At 36.2% G+C, this 20,734-nt stretch overlaps 1 protein-coding gene across 1 annotated transcript in view; it reads left to right on the forward strand.

The window, feature by feature from the left end:
- The window catches only part of NCBP1 (nuclear cap binding protein subunit 1, 80kDa), a 39,426-nt gene that overhangs the window by 3,174 nt on the left and 15,518 nt on the right, over positions 1-20,734 (forward strand). Inside the window, exons 2-14 of the mRNA XM_011993744.1 lie at positions 4,350-4,438; positions 5,102-5,202; positions 6,729-6,885; positions 8,662-8,769; positions 9,148-9,269; positions 11,003-11,072; positions 11,521-11,736; positions 14,014-14,111; positions 14,828-14,891; positions 16,293-16,403; positions 17,381-17,445; positions 18,204-18,266; positions 18,513-18,587. Of these exons, the coding sequence (XP_011849134.1) occupies positions 4,350-4,438; positions 5,102-5,202; positions 6,729-6,885; positions 8,662-8,769; positions 9,148-9,269; positions 11,003-11,072; positions 11,521-11,736; positions 14,014-14,111; positions 14,828-14,891; positions 16,293-16,403; positions 17,381-17,445; positions 18,204-18,266; positions 18,513-18,587 (1,339 nt within the window). The remainder of the gene's footprint in view (positions 1-4,349; positions 4,439-5,101; positions 5,203-6,728; positions 6,886-8,661; positions 8,770-9,147; positions 9,270-11,002; positions 11,073-11,520; positions 11,737-14,013; positions 14,112-14,827; positions 14,892-16,292; positions 16,404-17,380; positions 17,446-18,203; positions 18,267-18,512; positions 18,588-20,734) is intronic.

Here is a 20,734-nt window from a genome sequence, read left to right on the forward strand (position 1 = left end):
CTGTTGTCAGTCTCTGCCCTGACTTTCATATGCTTGACACTCTCTCTCTATATATATATAAAATACTGTAATAGAATATATAATATATTTACATATTATATACATTTATATTTATAATATATATTTTACATATAATATGTAATTATAACGTGTATACTCTATATATAGAAGCAATCATATGGAAAGTAATATATCTGAAAAATGATTTATTCAACAAATACTTAACAGTGCCAAGCTCTGTCCTAATTACTTGCAATACAGCAGTGGACAATATAAAGATAGAGCCCCCCCCTCTAGAGTAGAGAGAAGACAGTCAAGTAAAGTGTAGTGTATCATACAGTGACAGACGCTATGGAGTGATATCAGGTAAAGCGGGTAGAGATTTCTGTGAGGGAGAAGTTACTATTTTCTGTAAGTTGGTTAGAGAAGGCCTCATTGTGAATGCCATTTGATCAGAGACTTGCCGGAGGTAAGGTAGCAGCCTTATAGCTGTATGAGGAAAAGCAGTGATCCAAACAAAGGGAACCATGGACGCAAAAGCCTTAAGACTATAGGGTTCCTGTCGTGTTCATAGAACAGGAGGAAGCCAGTGGTGCTGGAGCAGAGTGAGGGGGAAGTTGTAGGAGATAAGATTAGAGAGATAGCAGAGGGTCGCATCTTATAGGAAGATTATAAAATTAGACTTCTGTGTTGAGACTTGACTATCAAAGATTCAGGGAGGTAAGATTAGGAGGCTGTACCAATGAAGTTCACGTAGTAGTCCATTTATAAACAAGGAAAGGGAAATACTAAATGAAAAGTAATGTGTGTGGATACTAGTCCAGTGCTGAATCTTAACTAATTGCTTAGACTTGCTTTAAAAATGTCTCTGAAGCTTTTTAGTTACTATGGGATATGCAGTCCATTGTTTGTTCTTTTAAGAAAGGATTTAGATTGTTCGAAATCTTAGCCAGAAACAATACGAATACAATTTTGGGAATTTCAGCAATTTGCAAAAATTTCAGATTTGCTGTATTAGCCCCATTTAAGCTTCTTAGAATTAGGTCCTTGTCTTTTAGACTGTGGCTGATTTTTTTACTTAACTAAAGAAAAAAATGAATAGAAGTGAAAGGATTTGTTATTCTGGGAGAGTATAGTTTATTTCAGAAGTGATGGTTGCCTCTGTTTTAAATCTGCAGGATCAAGGCATGTTATCTTTCTTTGAAGTTGTTCAATATCAAAATAGATGAGCCAAAAAGAAGGAAACAGTGTGCTTAAGGTTTAAAAATGTAATGTTGAAGTTGTTGATTTTAGTTACTTTACTTTCTTATTTTACAGAGTTGGTTTTTGTTTTCCATTTTGTGGGTCTAAAATTTATTGTAAGGCTATAAGATGTACCAGTGTGCCCATATAAAATTAGGATTGCCTTATAAAGGGGAAATTTGTTTGTTTGTTAAGATCCTTTCAGATGGATTTTATACCTGCTTCTCTATACTAGCCAAGTCTGTCCGAGTGAAGTGGTAATGTTATATTTAATTTACATTTTAAAACTTTTACACAGTTAAATTTTAATAAAAAACTCTGTTCTTGCCTTGGGAACTACCATAGATATGTTTTCTTCAGGGTACATTGAGCTAATTCCCCAAATTGTATTCATATTGTTTTATTTCATTTCCCTGTTCCCTTACCTAGGTTCTCTTCTGAGTTCAATATCATGTTTCTGTTCGTAAGTTCAGATTGTGTCTGTAGTTTTCCCCCCCTTCATATTCTCTCAACTATCAGGTGAGAGTGGAACATTTCTTACTTCTTAATACTTTCTGCGTCCTCCCATTCTCCAGACAAATCTTGTCCTTTAATATAGCCAAAATGAACAGAGGGTTTGCAGTTCAGACATATGACTATGTACATGTATTTTCTAGTTTTTTTCCTCAGAAATCATACCTTCTCTTCCTACAGCATTATTTTCCCCTTTTCAAGCTTATAAGAGGGCCTAACAGGGTTGCTTTAAAGGCTGTGGTATGATTCCAAACTGGAACAGGCCACCTGGAAAGTTAAGTTAAGAAGACTGTAGAGGTGGAATAAAGGGTTGGCAAAATATATGAGCCAGAAAGAAGGGAACAGTGTGCTTAAGGTTTAAAAAACAACAACAAAAAATAACTGCTCTCATTCAGCTAGTTTTTCAGCATCTCCATTCTCCCATCCTCACTGAAATTTGGTTCTGAGGAGCTCTGCTTTCTAGAATATGGTTTCTTAACATCAGCACTATTGACATTCTTGGCCAGATTATTTGTTTTGGGAGATGCCCTATGCAACGTGGGATATTTAGCAGCATCCCTGGCCCCTACCCACTAGATGCCAGTTGCTTCCCCTAGTTGGACTACTAAAAATGTCTCCAAGGATTGCCAGATGACAACTGGGGGCAAAATCTACACCCTGTTGAGAACTACTGCTCTAGAAGAAGGCTGTTGAATGTTATAGCTGGCGGCTCGTGTAAATATTACATCATTTGTGCTTTGTTTTTTCAATAAATGAATCCTGGAAATAAAAGACCTTTGTGTGAAAGTTGGTACTTCGGGTGGTAGAACCTTGATAGGTCCTGTGACTTAGGTTTGATACATACTTAAGAATCAAGGTCCCTGAACCTCTGTGCCACACATGTCTACAACTTTACACAGGCAGATATCTCCAGGAATCAGTACATCTCAGCTCTTACGCTGCATGCATAAGAGATGTTTGAGATGTTTGTGGCATTATCCCTTCAAAATTATAGTCAGTGGACATTCAGTCAGTTTATAATGGTAATTAATGGGTTGGGAAGTTGAAGCACAGAGTGTCTTATCCTGTAACCTTTGTAATACCCCCCTCAGATCCTATGTGGATAGTAATAGATTCGTTTTATTCAGCTTCAGTTCATGTGGTATCTGAAGATCATTTCAGTCATTCGATAGATTTAACATTCCAGGCTTAGAATAGCCACGTGCTGTGTTTTATGAGAATCACCATACATCATTTCAAGCCAAGTGTTCCAGAGGCAAGTAAGTGATTATGAACTTCGTAAAGATAATTCCTTTGGCCATTCAAGTCTGAAGATTGAAGTTATGTATAACTTACTACTGTGTAGCCCTATATCCAGCTGCAGATTTTCATTATTAATACAGATTCCCAGCACAGTTACAAAACTCTTGCTTTCTTGCCCATATGCTGACCAAATAATTGAATCAATGGAAATCGAAAATTGAATTGTATTAGACTAGCCAAAAGTGTTTAGCAGCAGCATCAGGTTCCATACTTAACACTATTATTTTAATTTTTTAAGCCTTATGTTAAACCACAAAAGGACTTAGGTGAGTGTGTTAAGGCTTTAAACAAAGTGGTAAGAGATACAAACAGCAAGGGTCTTAATAGACAGGTGTTTGAGGTTAGTTTTTAGCACAGCTTCATTCAACTTGAATTGTTTAGCAATCAAAAGGACAGATGCTTGGTAATGATTTTAGAATGGTAGATTTAAAAAACGTAGAGATTATTCAAATGATATGGTTTTTAAATAAATCAGTATCAGTAATTCAGTTAATAAAAGCTAGTTAAAGCAGGAATTGTAAAACATGTGGTCCTTTTTTCCGCCAATGATTTGATATAGTGCTCAGGACTTTTCTTTGAATATGTATATACTGACTGTCGTTCCCATTATTTAGGATAAACTATGCCGTCGTGCTGCATCATATGCAGAACTGAAATTGTTCATTGAAGACTTGAGATTAGAGCTTAGAAACATGTGAAGCAAGTGAGAAATCCTAATGTTTTATGCTCCTTTTTCCCCCCTTTTGAAGCTTTCCTCTTTATAGCTGATATAACAGCTTTTTTTTTTCCGATCAAGTCTTTCCAAAGCATTCGACTTGGTTTTGCACCCTTATTTTGTCATTTACATAATAATTACATTATTAGACTAATGAATACTACTGGTACTAACAGGTTTCGGAACAAGCAACTGAGGATCAGTAAACAACTCAAGTTGAAAGAATGAGAGTAGCAGTACATGAGTATTCTAACTACTAGTGTTTAACGCGTTGTTGGCAGCTTTCCAGCTTTTCCACAGAAATGCACAGGGCTGCTGATTGCTTAGCTCCATGGGCACTATTCACACAAAATTTAACATAAATAATGCCTCCTGGAGTTATTGTATATAGTGGCTCTGGGAATGGGAGGTGTTGGTTAATCTAGCTTAGTCTGAGAAATGGAGGGTCTGTGAAGAGCTTCTACTCTGTCAGAAAAATAGGGCCTGGTAGAAAACAGATTATAACCTAAAAAGGTTAAATAAAATTTGTGATAGCAGATTTAGCATGTAATGTTAATTTTTTATGTTGCTGAAATAGGTGGGCAGCCTCACAAAAGGAGAAAGACCTCTGATGCAAATGAAACTGAAGATCATTTGGAATCTTTAATATGCAAAGTAGGAGAAAAGGTATGTCACACAATAGGCACAGGCTGTGATGGGTTTAAGAATGTGGTTGACTGCTTTGATTAATTTTTGCAGCTGAAAACTTGAACTACATTTTGGTAAAGCTGGTATTACCATGCATCTGTATCCCAAATTGAATCCATGTTGAAGCCCCTGGGATGCAGATAATTATTATTAGTAATTTAATAATTAATAATTTTCATAGAAGATGAACCTTAAAAGGGACCTAGGGTATAGCCCCTTAATTTATACATGAACTAAATCAGCCCTGAATACTTGAGGTAATTTGCCCAGAGTAACAGAGTGAATTAGTAAAAGAGGTAAAATGGAGCCCATGGTGTCCTCACATTTCTAATGCTTACTCTGCTATCATAGACTGCTTAGTTTTTAAATTTCACTCATCGGCTTTTCATGGATTTCTAAAGAACAATAACTATCTGAATTGATTTATACTAAACCCATTATAGCTCTGTATGCGTGTAAGACTATTTTAATGATCGTGTAGAAATTTTTATTTTAGTACACTAAAATAGCAAAAGGACAGATGATTGGTTATGATTTTAAAATGATTGATTTTAAAATATATATTTACATTTAAATAAATTTTTAACAATAAATTTATATTGCTGAGTACTTGACAGATATTTAATGTGATGTCCTCTACAGAGTGCCTGCTCTTTGGAGAGCAACCTCGAAGGCTTGGCTGGTGTTTTGGAAGCTGATCTTCCTAACTACAAGAGCAAGATCTTAAGGCTTCTTTGTACAGTGTATGTATGCAAAAGATTTATGAATCCAGGTGATAATGTATTATCTACTCTTAAATGCTTTGGGAAATGTTTAAAATATATGTTTATGTTCTATATGTCCTTGGCTTTCCTTCTATGGGGAAGTTTGTACAAATGAGCCAACCTTTGGCCCTTTAATGAACTCTTTTTCTTAGGGATAAAACTAAAATTGAGCATTTTCCTTGTGTGTTATTTCTTAGAACCTTAGAATCATTGTAGTTGACTTTTTATAGAGAGTGTACTGTCTCATTCAAATACATATTTTTAAGCATGTATATTTAAATGTATGATACCTAGATTTTAAAATTAGTAGTACCAAACAAATTTGGGAATTGGTAATTCAAGTAATAGCTCTTCTTGGAAGACTGAAGAGGCTTTGGAAGCCACTAGTAATAGGCATACTCTCTGGATAAACAGGAATCTTTGTAGTTACATAAAATTGTAACATATCCATGAGGTGTTTTTAAATTATGAAGGTGACGTTTATCACTTCTCAGCCTTTTAGTTTAGATCAAGTGAAGGTAACTTTAAGAAACTACTAAGGAAATCTTCTGAAATCCTTTATTAAAATGGGGTGGTATTTATACTTAAACTGTTGGAAACCTTGTTTGTTTAAGACTGAACTTGTATTGCTTCGCAGTATTCTTCTTTAATTTTTGGTTTTGGTAGGGTTTCAGGGAGTACAGTTACCATCAACACAGGTATTTTTTTGAAGACCTTAATTGTCCCTGATGTTCTGCTAGATACTTTAGGAAAACAAGTCAAAGAGAATCTCTTGCCCACTGAATGATTATGAGTTCTTATTTGCTTTTTGAGCTAATTCTAAAGGCTGCCTAAATTAGGAAAAATTGCTTTTTCTAAAGGTTTATTGTAATCCTTTCCCATACTTTTCAAATAACTTTAACAAAATCAACATACTTGGAGTAAGCAAATCTTAACTATATCAGACTACGTTTTAAAAAAATTCAATAATTAAGCTGGTAGGAACTTAGATGAAACTCGTTTTAATTGTGCATCTTTTCTAAGCAACTAGAATAGTGTTTCTCAAAGTAGAATTCTACTTCCATGACATTTGGTTAGCTAAGTTTAGAAATTCTGAATGCCGCACCCCCCTTAATGATTCTGTATTAAAGAGGCTTGTTTCACCCAGGATTTCTGAGACATTTTACCATGGAAACCATGTTCTGTGGAAATGCTATTCAGTTCCACTAAACACACTTGAAGAAAAACTGTTGTAGCATTAGTTTTATTTATTTCAGTAAGATAACTTTACAATTAAATCATTTACTTTCTTAACTCTTGGATTAATTAATGAATTAAAATGAAAAATTACGGGACTGTGTTTGTAACATTTCTCAGTGACATGCTTTTTCTGGAGTATTTTTAAAGACATAGCTAAAAGTAATCCTGTTCCAAAGTTAATGGAATGATAAAAAGATTCATATAAAATTCAGCAACTTAACGCTATTGTTTTGGGGTTTTCTCGTTATACTGGGTTCTTAAATCAGTGCACGTCTGTTACCTGAGAAGTTGACAATTTATACAACATTAGTTGGACTGCTGAATGCCAGGAATTACAACTTTGGTGGAGAATTTGTAGAAGCCATGATTCGTCAACTTAAAGAGTCATTGAAAGCAAACAATTATAATGAAGCCGTATATTTGGTAAGTTTGTTTGTTTGTTGGTATGTTATGACTTACTGTTGGGATGGAGAGAAAAGGTGAGCTACAACCAAATAATTTAAAATGCTCCCCTGAAGCATTCTCATTCACTTTGATAGCTTCATAGGCCACCTTTATTTTGATGACACCCCCATATCTATAACTGTGTCTCCATCCTTTCTCCTGAGCTCCAGTCCAGTATTCCAGATGCTAGCTGCATAGCCTTCAGATATCTTACCAGGAAGTGCCTAAATTAATGTAGCATTCATACCTCCTTTTTTCTGCCCTTTCCCCAGCTCATACAGTGGCCACTGTGTACTGAATAGCCCATCTATAAAGCTGAACTTTAATTTTTGTCTTCCCTTTGCCTTCTTGTACCATAAGTGTTCCCAATCCCTGTCAATTCTGTCTCCCTAATTTCTCTCAAGTCTGTCCTTTCTTGGTCTCCAGGGCCTCTAGCATAGTTTATGCCTTCCTCCAGATGTTCTTAATAGCCTCAACTGATCTTTTTGCATCTAGATTCTGTTTTTCACTTTGTGTTCTACAGTGGCACCAGACTGGTCTTTCTGTAACTAAGCTCTGCACATGTTGGTTACTGGTTAAAAAACCCTTAGTTCCTTCCCATGGCAGTGTGAGTGGTCTTAAAAGCCTGGTGCACAAGATGATTCCTTGGGTTGCAGAAAGTGAATATTGAGAACTCTTATTTATCTTAAGTGGAAATGAAATTAAGCCTTACTAATAATACATAGATTAATGGTGATCCAGTGTATATCATAAATAAATACGTATGTGTTGAAGATATGTGATCAAATTCTTTTTTACTGAGTACACAATCGAAAAAGTTTGGATACCGATCAGGCTATAGGATTAAAGTCCAGGCTATAGGATTAAAGTCCAGACTCTTTAGCCTGACCCTTTATGGTTTCCCCAGTGTGTTTCTCTATTCTTGTCTCCCATACACTCTCCAGCAATATCAAAATAACTTGCTGATCCCAAAACACACCTTGTTTTTGAAGCTGTATGCCTATACTGCCCTCATTGCTCACTACTTGAGACTGTTGCTCATCCTTTATGACCTAGCCTAATTGTTACCTCCTTTGTGATGCTTTCCCCAACTCCCTTTGTCATTGTTCCCAAAAACACTTAATTTGCCTTTTAGTGTGGGAGTCACTCATTTGTATTGAGATTGTGCTTGTTCCACTAGAATGGGTCCCTTAACAGTTGACTTTTAGTAGTGTTTAGCAATAGCACACTGAGCACACCCAATAAATGTGTTCTGTAATTTCCATTTCTGTAATTCAGTAAAAATTACAGTCAAACAGAAAAGAAGCTTATAGGTTGAAGTAGCTAGAATATTTTACAATCTGGATTGTTGATGTAGTATAGCATAGAAACCTATGAACTCACAGATTGCTGTCCTTTATATAGTTTTTGTTACAACTTCTCAATTCTGCCATGGTAGCACAAAAGCAACCATACACAATATGTAACTGAACGAGCATGGCTGCTGCAATAAAAGTTTACTTATGGACACTGAAACTAGAATTTCATGTAATTTGTATGTGTCATAAAATACTCTTTTTTTTTTTTTTTTTCAAGCATTTAAAAATGTAAAAACCATTCTTAGTTCCTAGCTATGCAAAAAACAGGTAGTAGGCTAGATCCAGCCCTTAGGCTATAGTTTTTCAGCCCAATAGTTTAGGCTGTAGAAGATTGCTTGTTTTGTAGTTATTATGAAGAACATTTAGATTTAATAGCAGAAATTGTTTGCCCCAACAGGTCCGTTTTTTATCTGATCTTGTGAATTGCCATGTGATTGCTGCTCCGTCAATGGTTGCCATGTTTGAAAATTTTGTAAGCGTAACTCAGGAAGAAGATGTGCCTCAGGTAAGAGAACCCCTCACGCTGAATCTTGAGGGGTTCTTGAGGGGTTACTGAATCCTGGTACTTCCATATAGTACCAGAAATCTTTCGCTGATAATCCATTAGCAATAAAGAAAAAACAGCAGACTATCACACTGTAAGTTCTTACTATCTAAAAATTAAGTTGACTGGCACACTGGTGGGTTCTCATAATATCTGTATGTTGATTTAAATGATGCTGTCCAGTAAGATTAGAACTAATATATCTGGAAATGCTCTGTATAAACCAGATGTCTTAAGTCCTATTAAATAGCTTCCATAGGATTTCATTCAAGAATAAATAAAATATGAATGAATATAATTAAAGCATATTTTAAACTTAACTTTTTAAAAATCCTTTAGGTGCGGCGAGATTGGTATGTGTATGCATTTCTGTCATCTTTGCCCTGGGTTGGAAAGGAGTTGTACGAAAAGAAAGATGCAGAGATGGACCGCATCTTTGCCAACACTGAAAGCTATCTTAAGTAAGGGCACAGCTCATAGTACTCTTTGTTGCTTAGGTAAAGGATATCTTATATCAGTGATATCATTTGAGTTTCTCAAAAATAAGCTGTAGAGTTCCTGAAGGTATTTTCTAGGTAATCCTGTTCTCCTGCTGTTTTAACTCACCGAGACCTCAAAGTAGTCAGATATGGTTTGCTTACTTTTGCCAGTGCACAGGACAGTTGGTAATATAGCTTCTTTTAAGCTGCTTTTATATGTTTATAAAAGACATAAAACACCCTAGTGCAATAGTTCCTCAAATATTAGCGTGGATAAGAATTACCTGTGGTACTTAAAATGCTCAGACCCCAACCCCCAGACCTAATAAATTATACAATTTGAGAGAGAGGTTTGGACATCTGTATTATTAACACATTTCACAAGTGGAGAACCACTGCCCTAGCACATACAATGTGTTTATTTCATGTAAATTAATCCTAAATCAAGCTCTTAAAACAGTGGTCCTTAACCTTCCATCCAGGCAGTACTTCTTAAGTAATATGACACATTTCAATTAAAATAGTCACATGTCTTCCCATTACCCATCTCTCCCAAGCCGATGTAAAAGCTTGGTTTAGATTGTTAGATACAATGATAATAAATAGGTCTTTTTAGTAAATTTATGCTTAACTATCCAGCAACATGGTAATGGTTATGTGGCCCTTAAGTTTTTACAGATTGATTTTATTGTTAAATTTCACTTTCTCTTTTTTAAGTACTTTTTTGGATAACCGTTAATAGCTACTTAGTTGATTATTAAGTAAAGTTAAAAGAAGCTTAAAAAATAAGAATCTTTTGGCCGGGTGCAGTGGCTCATGCCTGTAATCCCAGCACTTTGGGAGGCCGAGGCGGGTGGATCACCTGAGGTCAGGAGTTCGAGACCAGCCTGTCCAACATGGTGAAAACCCATCTCTACTAAAAATACAAAAATTAGCCAAGCGTAGTGGAGGGTGCCTGTAATCCCAGCTGCTCGAGAGGCTGAGGTAGGAGAATTGCTTGAACCCAGGAGACGGAGTTTACAGCGAGCTGACATGGTGCCGCCACTGCACTCCAGCCTGGGCGACAGAGTGAGACTCTGTCTCAAAAAAAAAGAATCTTTTGTGTGTGTATACATATCCTTTCTCTTTTTTATTCAAGTGATAGCCCAATATACACACTGTTCTTCACTTGGCTTTTTTCTTTTTCTTACTATAACTTGGATTTGTTGCATAAAAATACTTCATAAATCTTTTTAATAGTCGTAGGGTATTTCACTTTTTAATGTACCATAATTTCTGTAGTCTCCTGTTGGTGGACATTTAGGTTATTTTCAATCTTTTGCTATTATAAACAATGTTTCAGTGAATATCTTTGTATGTCTTTGTGTACACGTGCAGATATATTTATGGGGGATACAAATTTTTAGAAATGGCATTACTGGGTTGAAGGTTCTAAACAGTTTTAATTTTGATAGATTTAGTCAAATTACCTTTCAAAGAGATTATACTCTCCCAAAGAGATTATACCAGTTAACCTCTTTGTCAACGATGTTTGAGACTGAATCTCGACCTGCGTCTTGATGATACACAGTACATTATCAAAACTGTTGATATCTGCCGCTCCAGTAGGTAAAATGTTATTTCATTGCTTTAATTTGCATTCTAATAACTATGAAGGTGACTGAGCATCTCATGTTTGTAAAAGCCTAAATGTAGATTTTCATTTTTATCTTTAGAAGACGCCAAAAGACTCATGTACCCATGTTACAGGTGTGGACTGCGGATAAACCACATCCACAAGAAGAGGTAAATTGATTTCAATCTCTTGTGATACAAGCTCAGTCAGCTCTTGAATAGATTCTTATCTCTGTAAGATACTCAGACCATTCCATTTTACCCCTTGGCTATGTTTCTGCATTTCATCATAGCTCCTTTTCATAGCTCTAGGTGTACGGTAGATTTTTAATAGATGATAGAATGTAATTGAAATATTCCCTTGTTCTTTGGGATGCCAGCTATTACAGAGTTGACGTATATTTATGTAAATGCTCAATTTGAAAAATGTAAAAACAAACAGTTCCAAACAGATAGACTTTATAAGTAAAATAAAAACAAAAATACTTAGCACCTTTTTTTGTACCGTCTTACAAGTTAGCTTACTTTTGTATCCTGTATTTTAAAGGGTAGTGATATTTTTATTTTGTCTAGTCAAAATGTTAATTATATTAATGATTAAAAATTAATCTGTCTTTAGTATTTAGATTGCCTGTGGGCCCAGATTCAGAAATTGAAAAAGGATCGCTGGCAGGAACGGCACATCCTAAGACCTTATCTTGCCTTTGACAGCATCCTGTGTGAAGCACTGCAGCACAATCTGCCTCCTTTTACACCACCTCCTCACACTGAAGATTCGGTGTACCCAATGCCAAGGGTCATCTTCAGAATGTTTGATTACACAGATGATCCCGAGGTAGGTGACCGACTGAAAGTCCTAGATACGACCTGTGTTGCATTGTGCTTGTGGGTTAATCCCGCTCGAATTATGCCTGTGGTGTGTTTTAATTTTGAGTTGTTTTTTGTCTAAGAAGGTCAATAGCAATGAAGTTAACTTTTTAATTCAGTGAATGATACCACCTCTTTATGCAAGAAATTACATTTGGCATGTGTAAATAGATTAGAGAGACATGCACAGTTTGCAGGCTAAGAGTGTGGGTTTTGGGTTTTGAGAGCTACATTGGGTTGTGTTTTAATCTTGGTTTAGCCAAATACTAGCTGTGTGAATTTGGGAAAGTTTACCTCCCTGTGCTTTCGTTTTCTGAAGGTGATAATAATAGTATATATATCATGTTATGAGGATTAAATTATTATTAACATGTAAAATGCATAGAACAAGAACAGTGTCTGTCACATGATGAATGCTCAGTCATTCTGGCCATTTTTCTTTCTTTTTTTTTTCTTCTTTTCGAAATGGGGTCTCACTCTGTTGCCCAGGCTGGAGGGCAAAGGTGAGATCTAAGCTCACTGCAACCTCTGCGTCCTGTGCTCAAGTGATCCTCCCACTTCAGCCTCCTGAGTAGCTGGGACCACAGGCATGTGTCACCTAGCCTGGCAAATTTTTTGTATAGTTGGGATTTCACCATGTTGCCCTGGCTGGTCTCGAACTCCTGGGCTCAAGCAATTCGCCCACCTCATTTTCCCAAAGTGCTGGGCTTACAGGCATGAGCCACTGCACTTGGCCATAATTATACTTAATAAGGTTATTTCTCAAGAAAAGCACCTAGTTTTAGATATGGTCCCTCTTTCTTTAGGCAACACAGCCTGTCTTGTGATTATTCGTATTGTATGATTATTTGAAAACAAATATTTAAAGTATTTTTAATTAATTCCAAAGATTAGTCTAAGCTGACTTTATCGTTTTTAATATACATATTCTTTATTTCAAAGTCAAGTTTCCTGGCAGCCATTGTACTATTAAAATTGTATATTGTACAATTAAGAAAACTTACAATTTTCATTGTGGGTGCTATCCTGTGTATTGTAAGATGCTCAGTGGTATCCCTGACCTCTACCATCTAAATGCCAATAGCAGTCTCCCTGCCTCAGTTTTGACAACCAAAAATATCTCCAGAGAGTGCAATAGGTCCCCATGAGGGCAAAATTACCCCCAGTTGAAAACTATTGCCATAAAAATTAGTATTACCACCTAAAGTCAAATTTGAGTTTCTTTCTCCTCTTTTCTATCCTGTGGTAAAGTGCTTATGACCAGTAGGAATTTAGTATATATGTAATCTATTTCGGAATAAAAATTTGTCAGTCAGTTACATATACAAAATTATCAGCTGCCCTCTTTGCTATATTCTATAAGTAACCAAATACTTTAGTCAAAATTTTGTAGTCATCTACTTAGATATATTTAACTGAAAATCCGGTTTACATTTAAGACTGCTCATGTTTGTGATCAGATATTTTGTGTGTGTGTGTGCGCAAGGGAAACTAGAATGGGACCTCAAAATTTTTTTCTCCTGTATTTATATTTAATTGGTATCACCTCTGTAAGGTGCATGTCCATCCCTTGCTAGAAGAGTATAAATATATAAAATACTTGTTACTCTCAAAACGAACAGGATTTTGTTTTTGTTCTGGCCTTTTACAAGTTGTTTATTAAAAAACATTAGAAATTGTAAAAAAAAAAAAAAAAAAAAAGATTAAAATCATCCAAAAGTCATTATTAAAGGTCTATTTTGTGTTTTTTGAACCTGTTTGCTGTGAATATACTTAAGAATGAAATAATGCCATGTAGGGAATATGTTTTAAGCTTAGACGATATATTATGGGTATCTTTCAATTCATGCATGATGTTTTATGGGTATGTGGTATTTGAATAGAATTTTCTGTCTCCATAGTTACTAATGGAAATAATTCACTCTCTTGGTTTAAAAAATAAACTCTGTAAGGCTTGTATTATCCAAAGTTATTTAGTTTCGTATAATAATTGGTGTGTAAAGTAGGCAGTGGTTGTATGGTTAGGTATGAGATGTAGTAGAAGAAACACTACAGCTGATACTCTGGGATATAAGTGAACATGGCAATGGAATTTACTGAAATATAGAGCTTTAACACTTCAGAACTTTTATCCCCACCACCCAGTATAGTGCCTGTAACATAATAGTCTCTCCAATATTTGTTGAATAAGTGAAAGAAATCTGTGTTCTAGGCCTGTAGTGTGCACATTTGGTTTTCTTTCCAGGGTCCTGTCATGCCAGGGAGTCATTCAGTGGAAAGATTTGTAATAGAAGAGAATCTTCACTGCATCATTAAGTCCCACTGGAAGGAAAGGAAGACTTGGTAAGATTCTTTCCATAGTACTCTTAGAAGGGAGAGAAAGCAGCAATTTTGATGATTCAGTAAGAGCAAAATGTATGTTGAGAGTGTAAGAAAATTTTATCCTCCTGACTCCCTGTCTCGCTAAAATCAATTTCTAAAAACACTTGCATTACTTTCTTGAGGCTCTTCACCTTTATATAGTACTTTTCAAGGTGCTTTATAGTAATAAGCCTATGATGCCAGTCTTTTGATGCCAGTCTTTTTGGTGTGGATATTTAGCATATGCTATGGAGAGCTTGAATGGCAAGTTATTTTGGGTTTGGATATGAGTGGTTTTGCTCTGTTTTCAAAACACCCAAACTTTGGAGGTTTTTTTTTTAATAAAATTTTCTTAAACTTTGGAAAGTTTGGTTTAGATTTTAAAGTGGAAATGAGTATAGTATTTTGAGAGTGATCTACTCTATTAAAACTTCTTTAGGTTAGTACATCTGAATATGCTTCCTTAGTATTATTACCTAGACTCCTTTTGATCTTTCAAGAAATTTTGGATGCATTAAAGATTTTCCTTGTGGTAGACAGAATAATTTATGCCATAGTTAAATGAAGTAACTGAAATCTAGGACATTTCAAAGAAGATTTTTCTCTGCTTATATCTAAACACATTGCTTTTGAAACTGCTTATTTGACTTTTCATGTGTCTTCGTATACTTATTAAACTTAAATTACACTTTTTATAGTGCTGCACAGTTAGTGAGCTATCCAGGGAAGAACAAGATCCCCTTGAACTACCACATAGTTGAGGTATGCATTCCATGTGGAGCGTGTTTCTGAATTTCAGAATCTTTCTGTTGCCTTTAAAGTATAATCTACTCTTGGCTTATTTATTTATTTATTTATTTATTGCTACTTGTCTGGCATTCAAAATTAACAGAGAAACGAGGAAATTGCTGTTAGTTTTGGTGCTCTATTAGCCATGTTAGGAAAGAGAAAAAAGGAGATTGAAACCAGTAGCCAAATGGAATTTTGAGTTGCCTGTAAGCTATTTATATAGTATGTCTTCATTCATGGATCGTTGTTGTGGATAATGTAAGTTACCTCTAGCTCTGTTAATACATTGTCTACTTAACAGACATATAAGTGGCTTAAATACTTTAAAATACCATTTTAGATAAATAACGTATCTTTAGTTGTGTTTATCTGGCTTCTCAGTACTAGCATAAACTTGGTTAGTGTTTTATTTCCTGTAATACCAAGTATAGATGAATCATCATTTTTATACTTAGAAATCTAAAGAGCCAAGCAGTTTAGAAATAGAGTAGCAACACTTTTGACTTCATATTAACTCATACAAAAGGTTGATGTTAGTATACAGTTGAATACATTATAGAAATGTATATCAAAAAAAAGTGTTCATTTGACATGTGAGTCAAACTGTTAACTGCATTTTTTTTTTTTTTTTTGAGACGGGGTCTTGCTCTGTTGCCCAGGCTGGAGTGCAGTGGTGTGATCTTGGCTCACTACAGCCTCTGCTGCCTGGATTCAAGCGATTCTTCTGCCTCAGCCTCCCGAGTAGCTGGGACTACAGGTGCACACCACCACGCCCGGCTAATTTTTGTATTTTTAGTAGAGACAGGGTTTCACCATATTGGCCAGGCTGGTCTTGAACTCCTGACCTTGTGATCTGCCCGCCTTGGGCTCCCAAGGTGCTGGTATTACAGGCGTGAGCCACTGTGCCCATCCCACTGCATTATTTCTTTATATTAAAGTATTCATGGACCAGGCTCAGTGGCTTATACCTATATTTCCAGCAATTTGGGGGGCTAAGGCAGGCTGATAGCTTGAGCTCAGGAGTTTGAGACCAGCCTGGGCAACATGGCAAAATCCTGTCTTCACTAAAAATACAGAAAAAAAAAAAAGCTAGCTATGGTGGCATGCACCTGTAGTCCCAGCTACTTGGGAGGTTGATGTGGGAGGATCACTTGAGCCTAGGAGGTCAAGGCTGCAGTGAGCTGAAATTGTGCCTCTGCACTCCAGCCTGGGTGACAGAGCGAGACTCTGTCTCAAAAAAAAAAAAAAAAAAGTAATTCCATTTTCATTATGAATGCCATGGAGTTAGAGCTCAGATTTAGAATGTTAAGGTCTTTCTAATAGAAGTGCAAAGGTAGCAGTTGGATTGAATTATGACTCATGATACTTTTGTAGGTGATCTTTGCAGAGCTGTTTCAACTTCCAGCACCCCCTCACATTGATGTGATGTACACAACACTCCTCATTGAACTGTGCAAACTTCAACCTGGCTCTCTACCCCAAGTTGTATCCTTTCCTTTGTTTTTAAACTTAATCTCTTTGGCCGGGTCTTAAAAGATTATTAAATATTTCTGCTTGTGGGTTTAAATTTTGTAGGTAAAAAATGTGGCTTTTGAAGTGTGTTGTGTGTGTGTGTATTACATGTATGTATTTTTATGTCTGTAAATACATATGTACCTATAAATATGTAGATACATGCTTCACTGTTTGGGTCAGAAAGTTCAAAAATGGACAACAATGAAATTTGTTGCCTAGATTGACTTTTCCTCTCACAAAAGAGTTCTCTGAAGCATGTGATGCTTGCTGTTTGATACAGCATTTTTCCCACAGTAGAACTACTTTCAGAGTTGGAATTAATCTTCTCAAACCCTGCCACTGATTTATTAGCTAGGTTTCTATGATATTCTAAATCCTTTGTTGTCATTCAGCAATGTTCCAAGGAGTGGATTCCATCTCAAAAAACCACTGTCTTTGCTCATCCATTGAAAGCAGCTTTTTATTTTTTAAAGTTTTATTATGGGATTGCAGCAATTAATAATAATGGAAAAGCTTGCTTTATTGTAAGAATTACCAGTATGTGACACAGACATGAAGCAAGCATATGCCATTGGAAAAATGGTGCCAGTAGACTTGCTCGTTGCAGGGTTGCCACAAACCTTGTTTGTTAAAAAAAAAAAAAAAAATGCAATTTCTGCTAAGCACAATGAAACAATGTATGCCTGTGCGTATGGAGGAGCATGGGGAAATTTGGAATCTGATGAAAATATTATCTTGATTTCACGAGTGTGTAGAGGTCAGATTAATTATACATTACTGATATTTCAAAGCTGTAAAAAAAAATCAAAAACAAGATCGATTGTATGAAAAGATGTTCAACATTATTAATCATTATAAAGACTTGAAATGTTTTATTTCTATTCTTGTCTATTACAACTTATTTGGGGTAGAAGTGGAGAATAGTTTTCCTTATCCTAAATTCATAGCTTGCACAGGCAACTGAAATGCTATACATGCGTTTGGACACAATGAACACTACCTGTGTAGACAGGTACAGTAATTGCTTTACTGCTGAGCTGAGTTAGCAGCTTTTACTTCCTGTACTTCATAAAGGAATTTGATAAAGACATTTTTAAGAATTTCCATGTTTAGTTTTTTTTTTTGCCTCCCAAAATAACCTTTGAACAATAACCAGACTCATACTTGTTTAATGTAACATTACGTTTTTTGATGTCCATGCTATGGTTTTCTTTAATTTCATTCTCTAGTCAAGTATCAAAGACTATACTTTGGCTCTGCCATTTATAAAATGTTCTATCTGCAATTTCTTTTTTTTATTTGAGATAGGGGCTTGCTCTGTCAGTCACCCAGGCTGGAGTGCAGTGGGATGAGCATAACTCATTATAACCTTGAACTTGTGGGCTCAAAGCAATCCGCTTGCCTTAGCCTCCATCCTTGGTAGCTGGGATTACAGGCATGAGCCACTGTACCTGGCCTACAATTTCATCTTTTTTTTTTCTTCAGTTTCATCATCGTTTATATGAGGAAAATAATACGTACCTTGGAAGTTGTGAGAATTAAATAATAAACACGTTAGGTGCCCACACAAAACAGATACTAGAATTTTATCTGTCATTCACCTAAAAAGGATAAAGACAGTTTGCAGAAGATACAGCTGCATGTAGGGGAATATGCTTTTCATTAACTCTGTAAAATCGGGTTTTATCTGTTTGAAGGCTTATATAAGTTTCTGTTCTAAATCCCAGCCATTCTTCCTTTTTCTCTCCCCACCACCCCTTCTCTACATAGGTTTATCAATTGGTTTTCTCATCATCTGAGTAACTTCCAGTTCCGTTGGAGCTGGGAAGATTGGTAAGTGATGGTGTGTTTTATCCTACTTTTCTGTAGTCAAAAAACTACTAATTTTTAAAACTGTAACATAAAAGTGACTGAAATATTTAATTTCTTGGAAACTATTTGTAGTTAAGTACAAATAGTTCCAAGTGCAATTGTAACTTAAAACTTGTAAGTTGTTATAAGTTCACAGATAATTATAGTACAAATGAGTGTAAGTGCAGATGATACATAAGAATTGATAAAACTACATTTCCTCCTTAGGTCAGATTGTCTTAGTCAAGATCCTGAAAGTCCCAAACCAAAGTTTGTAAGAGAAGTTCTAGAAAAATGTATGAGGTAAGTTTTTTTGTGTCTTCTCCTTTGTTTAGGTCTTTTAACTTCTTTGGGAGGATTTCTTTCTCTTCTCTGCACTTGTGATATGTGTTCAGAATATTGGATTCAAAATCTACTTACTCATCTTCCATCCCATTTTTAGTCAAGATTTAGGCTAAAAAAATTAGGCAACCGTGCCATACAGATCCCATGTGAATTTAAGCTGGTAAGTTCTTTTAAAGATGTTACAGGCTGGGCGCAGTGGCTCACCCCTCTAATCCAGCAATTTGGGAGGCCAAGGCGGGTGGATCGCATGATGTCGGAGTTCAGACCAGCATGGCCAACATGAGGAAACCCTGTCTCTACTAAAAATATAAAAATTAGGCGTGGTGGCACACACCTGTAATCCCAGCTACTCGGGAGGCTGAGGCAGGAGAGTTGCTTGAGCCAAGATTGCGCCTTTGCACTGCAGCCTGGCCGACAGAGTGATACTCTCATCTCAAAAAAATAAAATTAAAAAAAAAAGGATGTTATATATGAAATGAATTCAGATTTATAGAAAAGTTGGCACAACAGTACCAAGAATTCTGTATCCTGTTCACCTAGATTCCGTAGCTATTAACATTTTATCATGTTTGCTCTCATGCTCACTCCCTTTTCCTCTCTCTCTAGAGACCCGTTATGTTGGTTTTCCTTTGAGAATCAGCTGCATACCCAGCTGATGTAACAGCCCATTATCCTTTAATGTTCCATTACATATCTTCCCAAAACAAAACCACTCTCCTACGTAGCAAGCATACAGCCTTCTAGATCAGGAAATTAGCTCTGGTACAATCCTACCACATAATTCACAGGTGCTGCTGAAATTTTGCCAGCCATCCCAACGTCTGTATTTCCTGTCTAGTCTATAATGTTTTTTTTTTTTTTTTGGAGACAAAGTCTCACTCTGTCACCCAGGCTGGAGTGCAGTGGCGTGCCATCTCCACTCACTGCAAGCTCCGCCTCCCATGTTCACGCCGTTCTCCTGCCTCAGCCTCCCAAGTAGCTGGGACTAAAGGCGCCCACCACCATGCCTGGTTAATTTTTTGTAGTTTTAGTAGAGACGGAGTTTCACCATGTTAGCCAGGATGGTCTCAATCTCCTGACCTCATGATCCACCCGCCTCAGCCTCCCAAAGTGCTGGGATTACAGGTGTGAGCCACTGCGCCCGGCCTGGTCTGGAATCTTATCCAAGTATATGTGTAGTGTTGAGTTGTCATTCTCTCAGATTCCTTCAGTCCTGAACACTTATTATTTTTCTCTCTTTGTGTTTATACCAGTTTGAAAGAGTCTAGACCTTACTTGGATTGCTCTGATATTTCTCATGAGCAAATTGAGGTCTTAAATTGTTAATTCTCTTGGTGTGTCACATCTAGAGGCACATGATTCCCACCCCTGGTGATGTTAATCTTGATCCACCTGGTCATGTCAATATCTGCCAGCTTTCTCTACCTTAACCTCACCATTTTTCTCTTTAGTAGAATTGATCAGTATTTTGTGGGAGATATTCTGAAGTTTTACTCTTACTCTGTTCTTCATCAGATCTCCATCCTGCTTTTAGCAGCTACCAGTAAGATGGTTGCCAATTGATGATTTTCTCATTCCATTATTTTTTCTGCATTTATTAATGGGCCTTCTGTAAGAGCTGTCCTTTCTCCCCCATTTATTTATTCCTTTATTTATATATCAGTGGGGACTAATTAATTTATATTTCATTCGCTGGGTTATAAACTATGAGGATCATTTATTTTGATGCCCAAATTGTCCCTGATATGTACATGAGGAGTCCTGGTAAGCTCTCTGTTTTTTTTTTTGTTTTTTTTTTTTTTTTTAAGTCTTTGTTTTTAATGTCCCCCGCCATTCATTGAGCATTTCCTTATTTTCTAGAACAACATGTCTAGGATCATCTTGCGTATTTCTCCTAAATACCATATTCCATTAGTAAAGGACTAATTAGTAAAGGACTAATGGAATACGGTATTTAGGAGCCAAGATCTGGGCACTTGATATGCTCATTGCCATTGGGGTGTCATTGGTTCTAAGCCTCTTGGTGGACACACATCCATCCATCCATAACTATTTTTATGTCCACCTGTGTGTATATATGCCTCAATTTCCAACTCAATACCTTA

The sequence above is a fragment of the Mandrillus leucophaeus genome, unplaced genomic scaffold, assembly GCF_000951045.1.
Source record: "Mandrillus leucophaeus isolate KB7577 unplaced genomic scaffold, Mleu.le_1.0 Scaffold433, whole genome shotgun sequence".
Taxonomy (NCBI): domain Eukaryota; kingdom Metazoa; phylum Chordata; class Mammalia; order Primates; family Cercopithecidae; genus Mandrillus; species Mandrillus leucophaeus.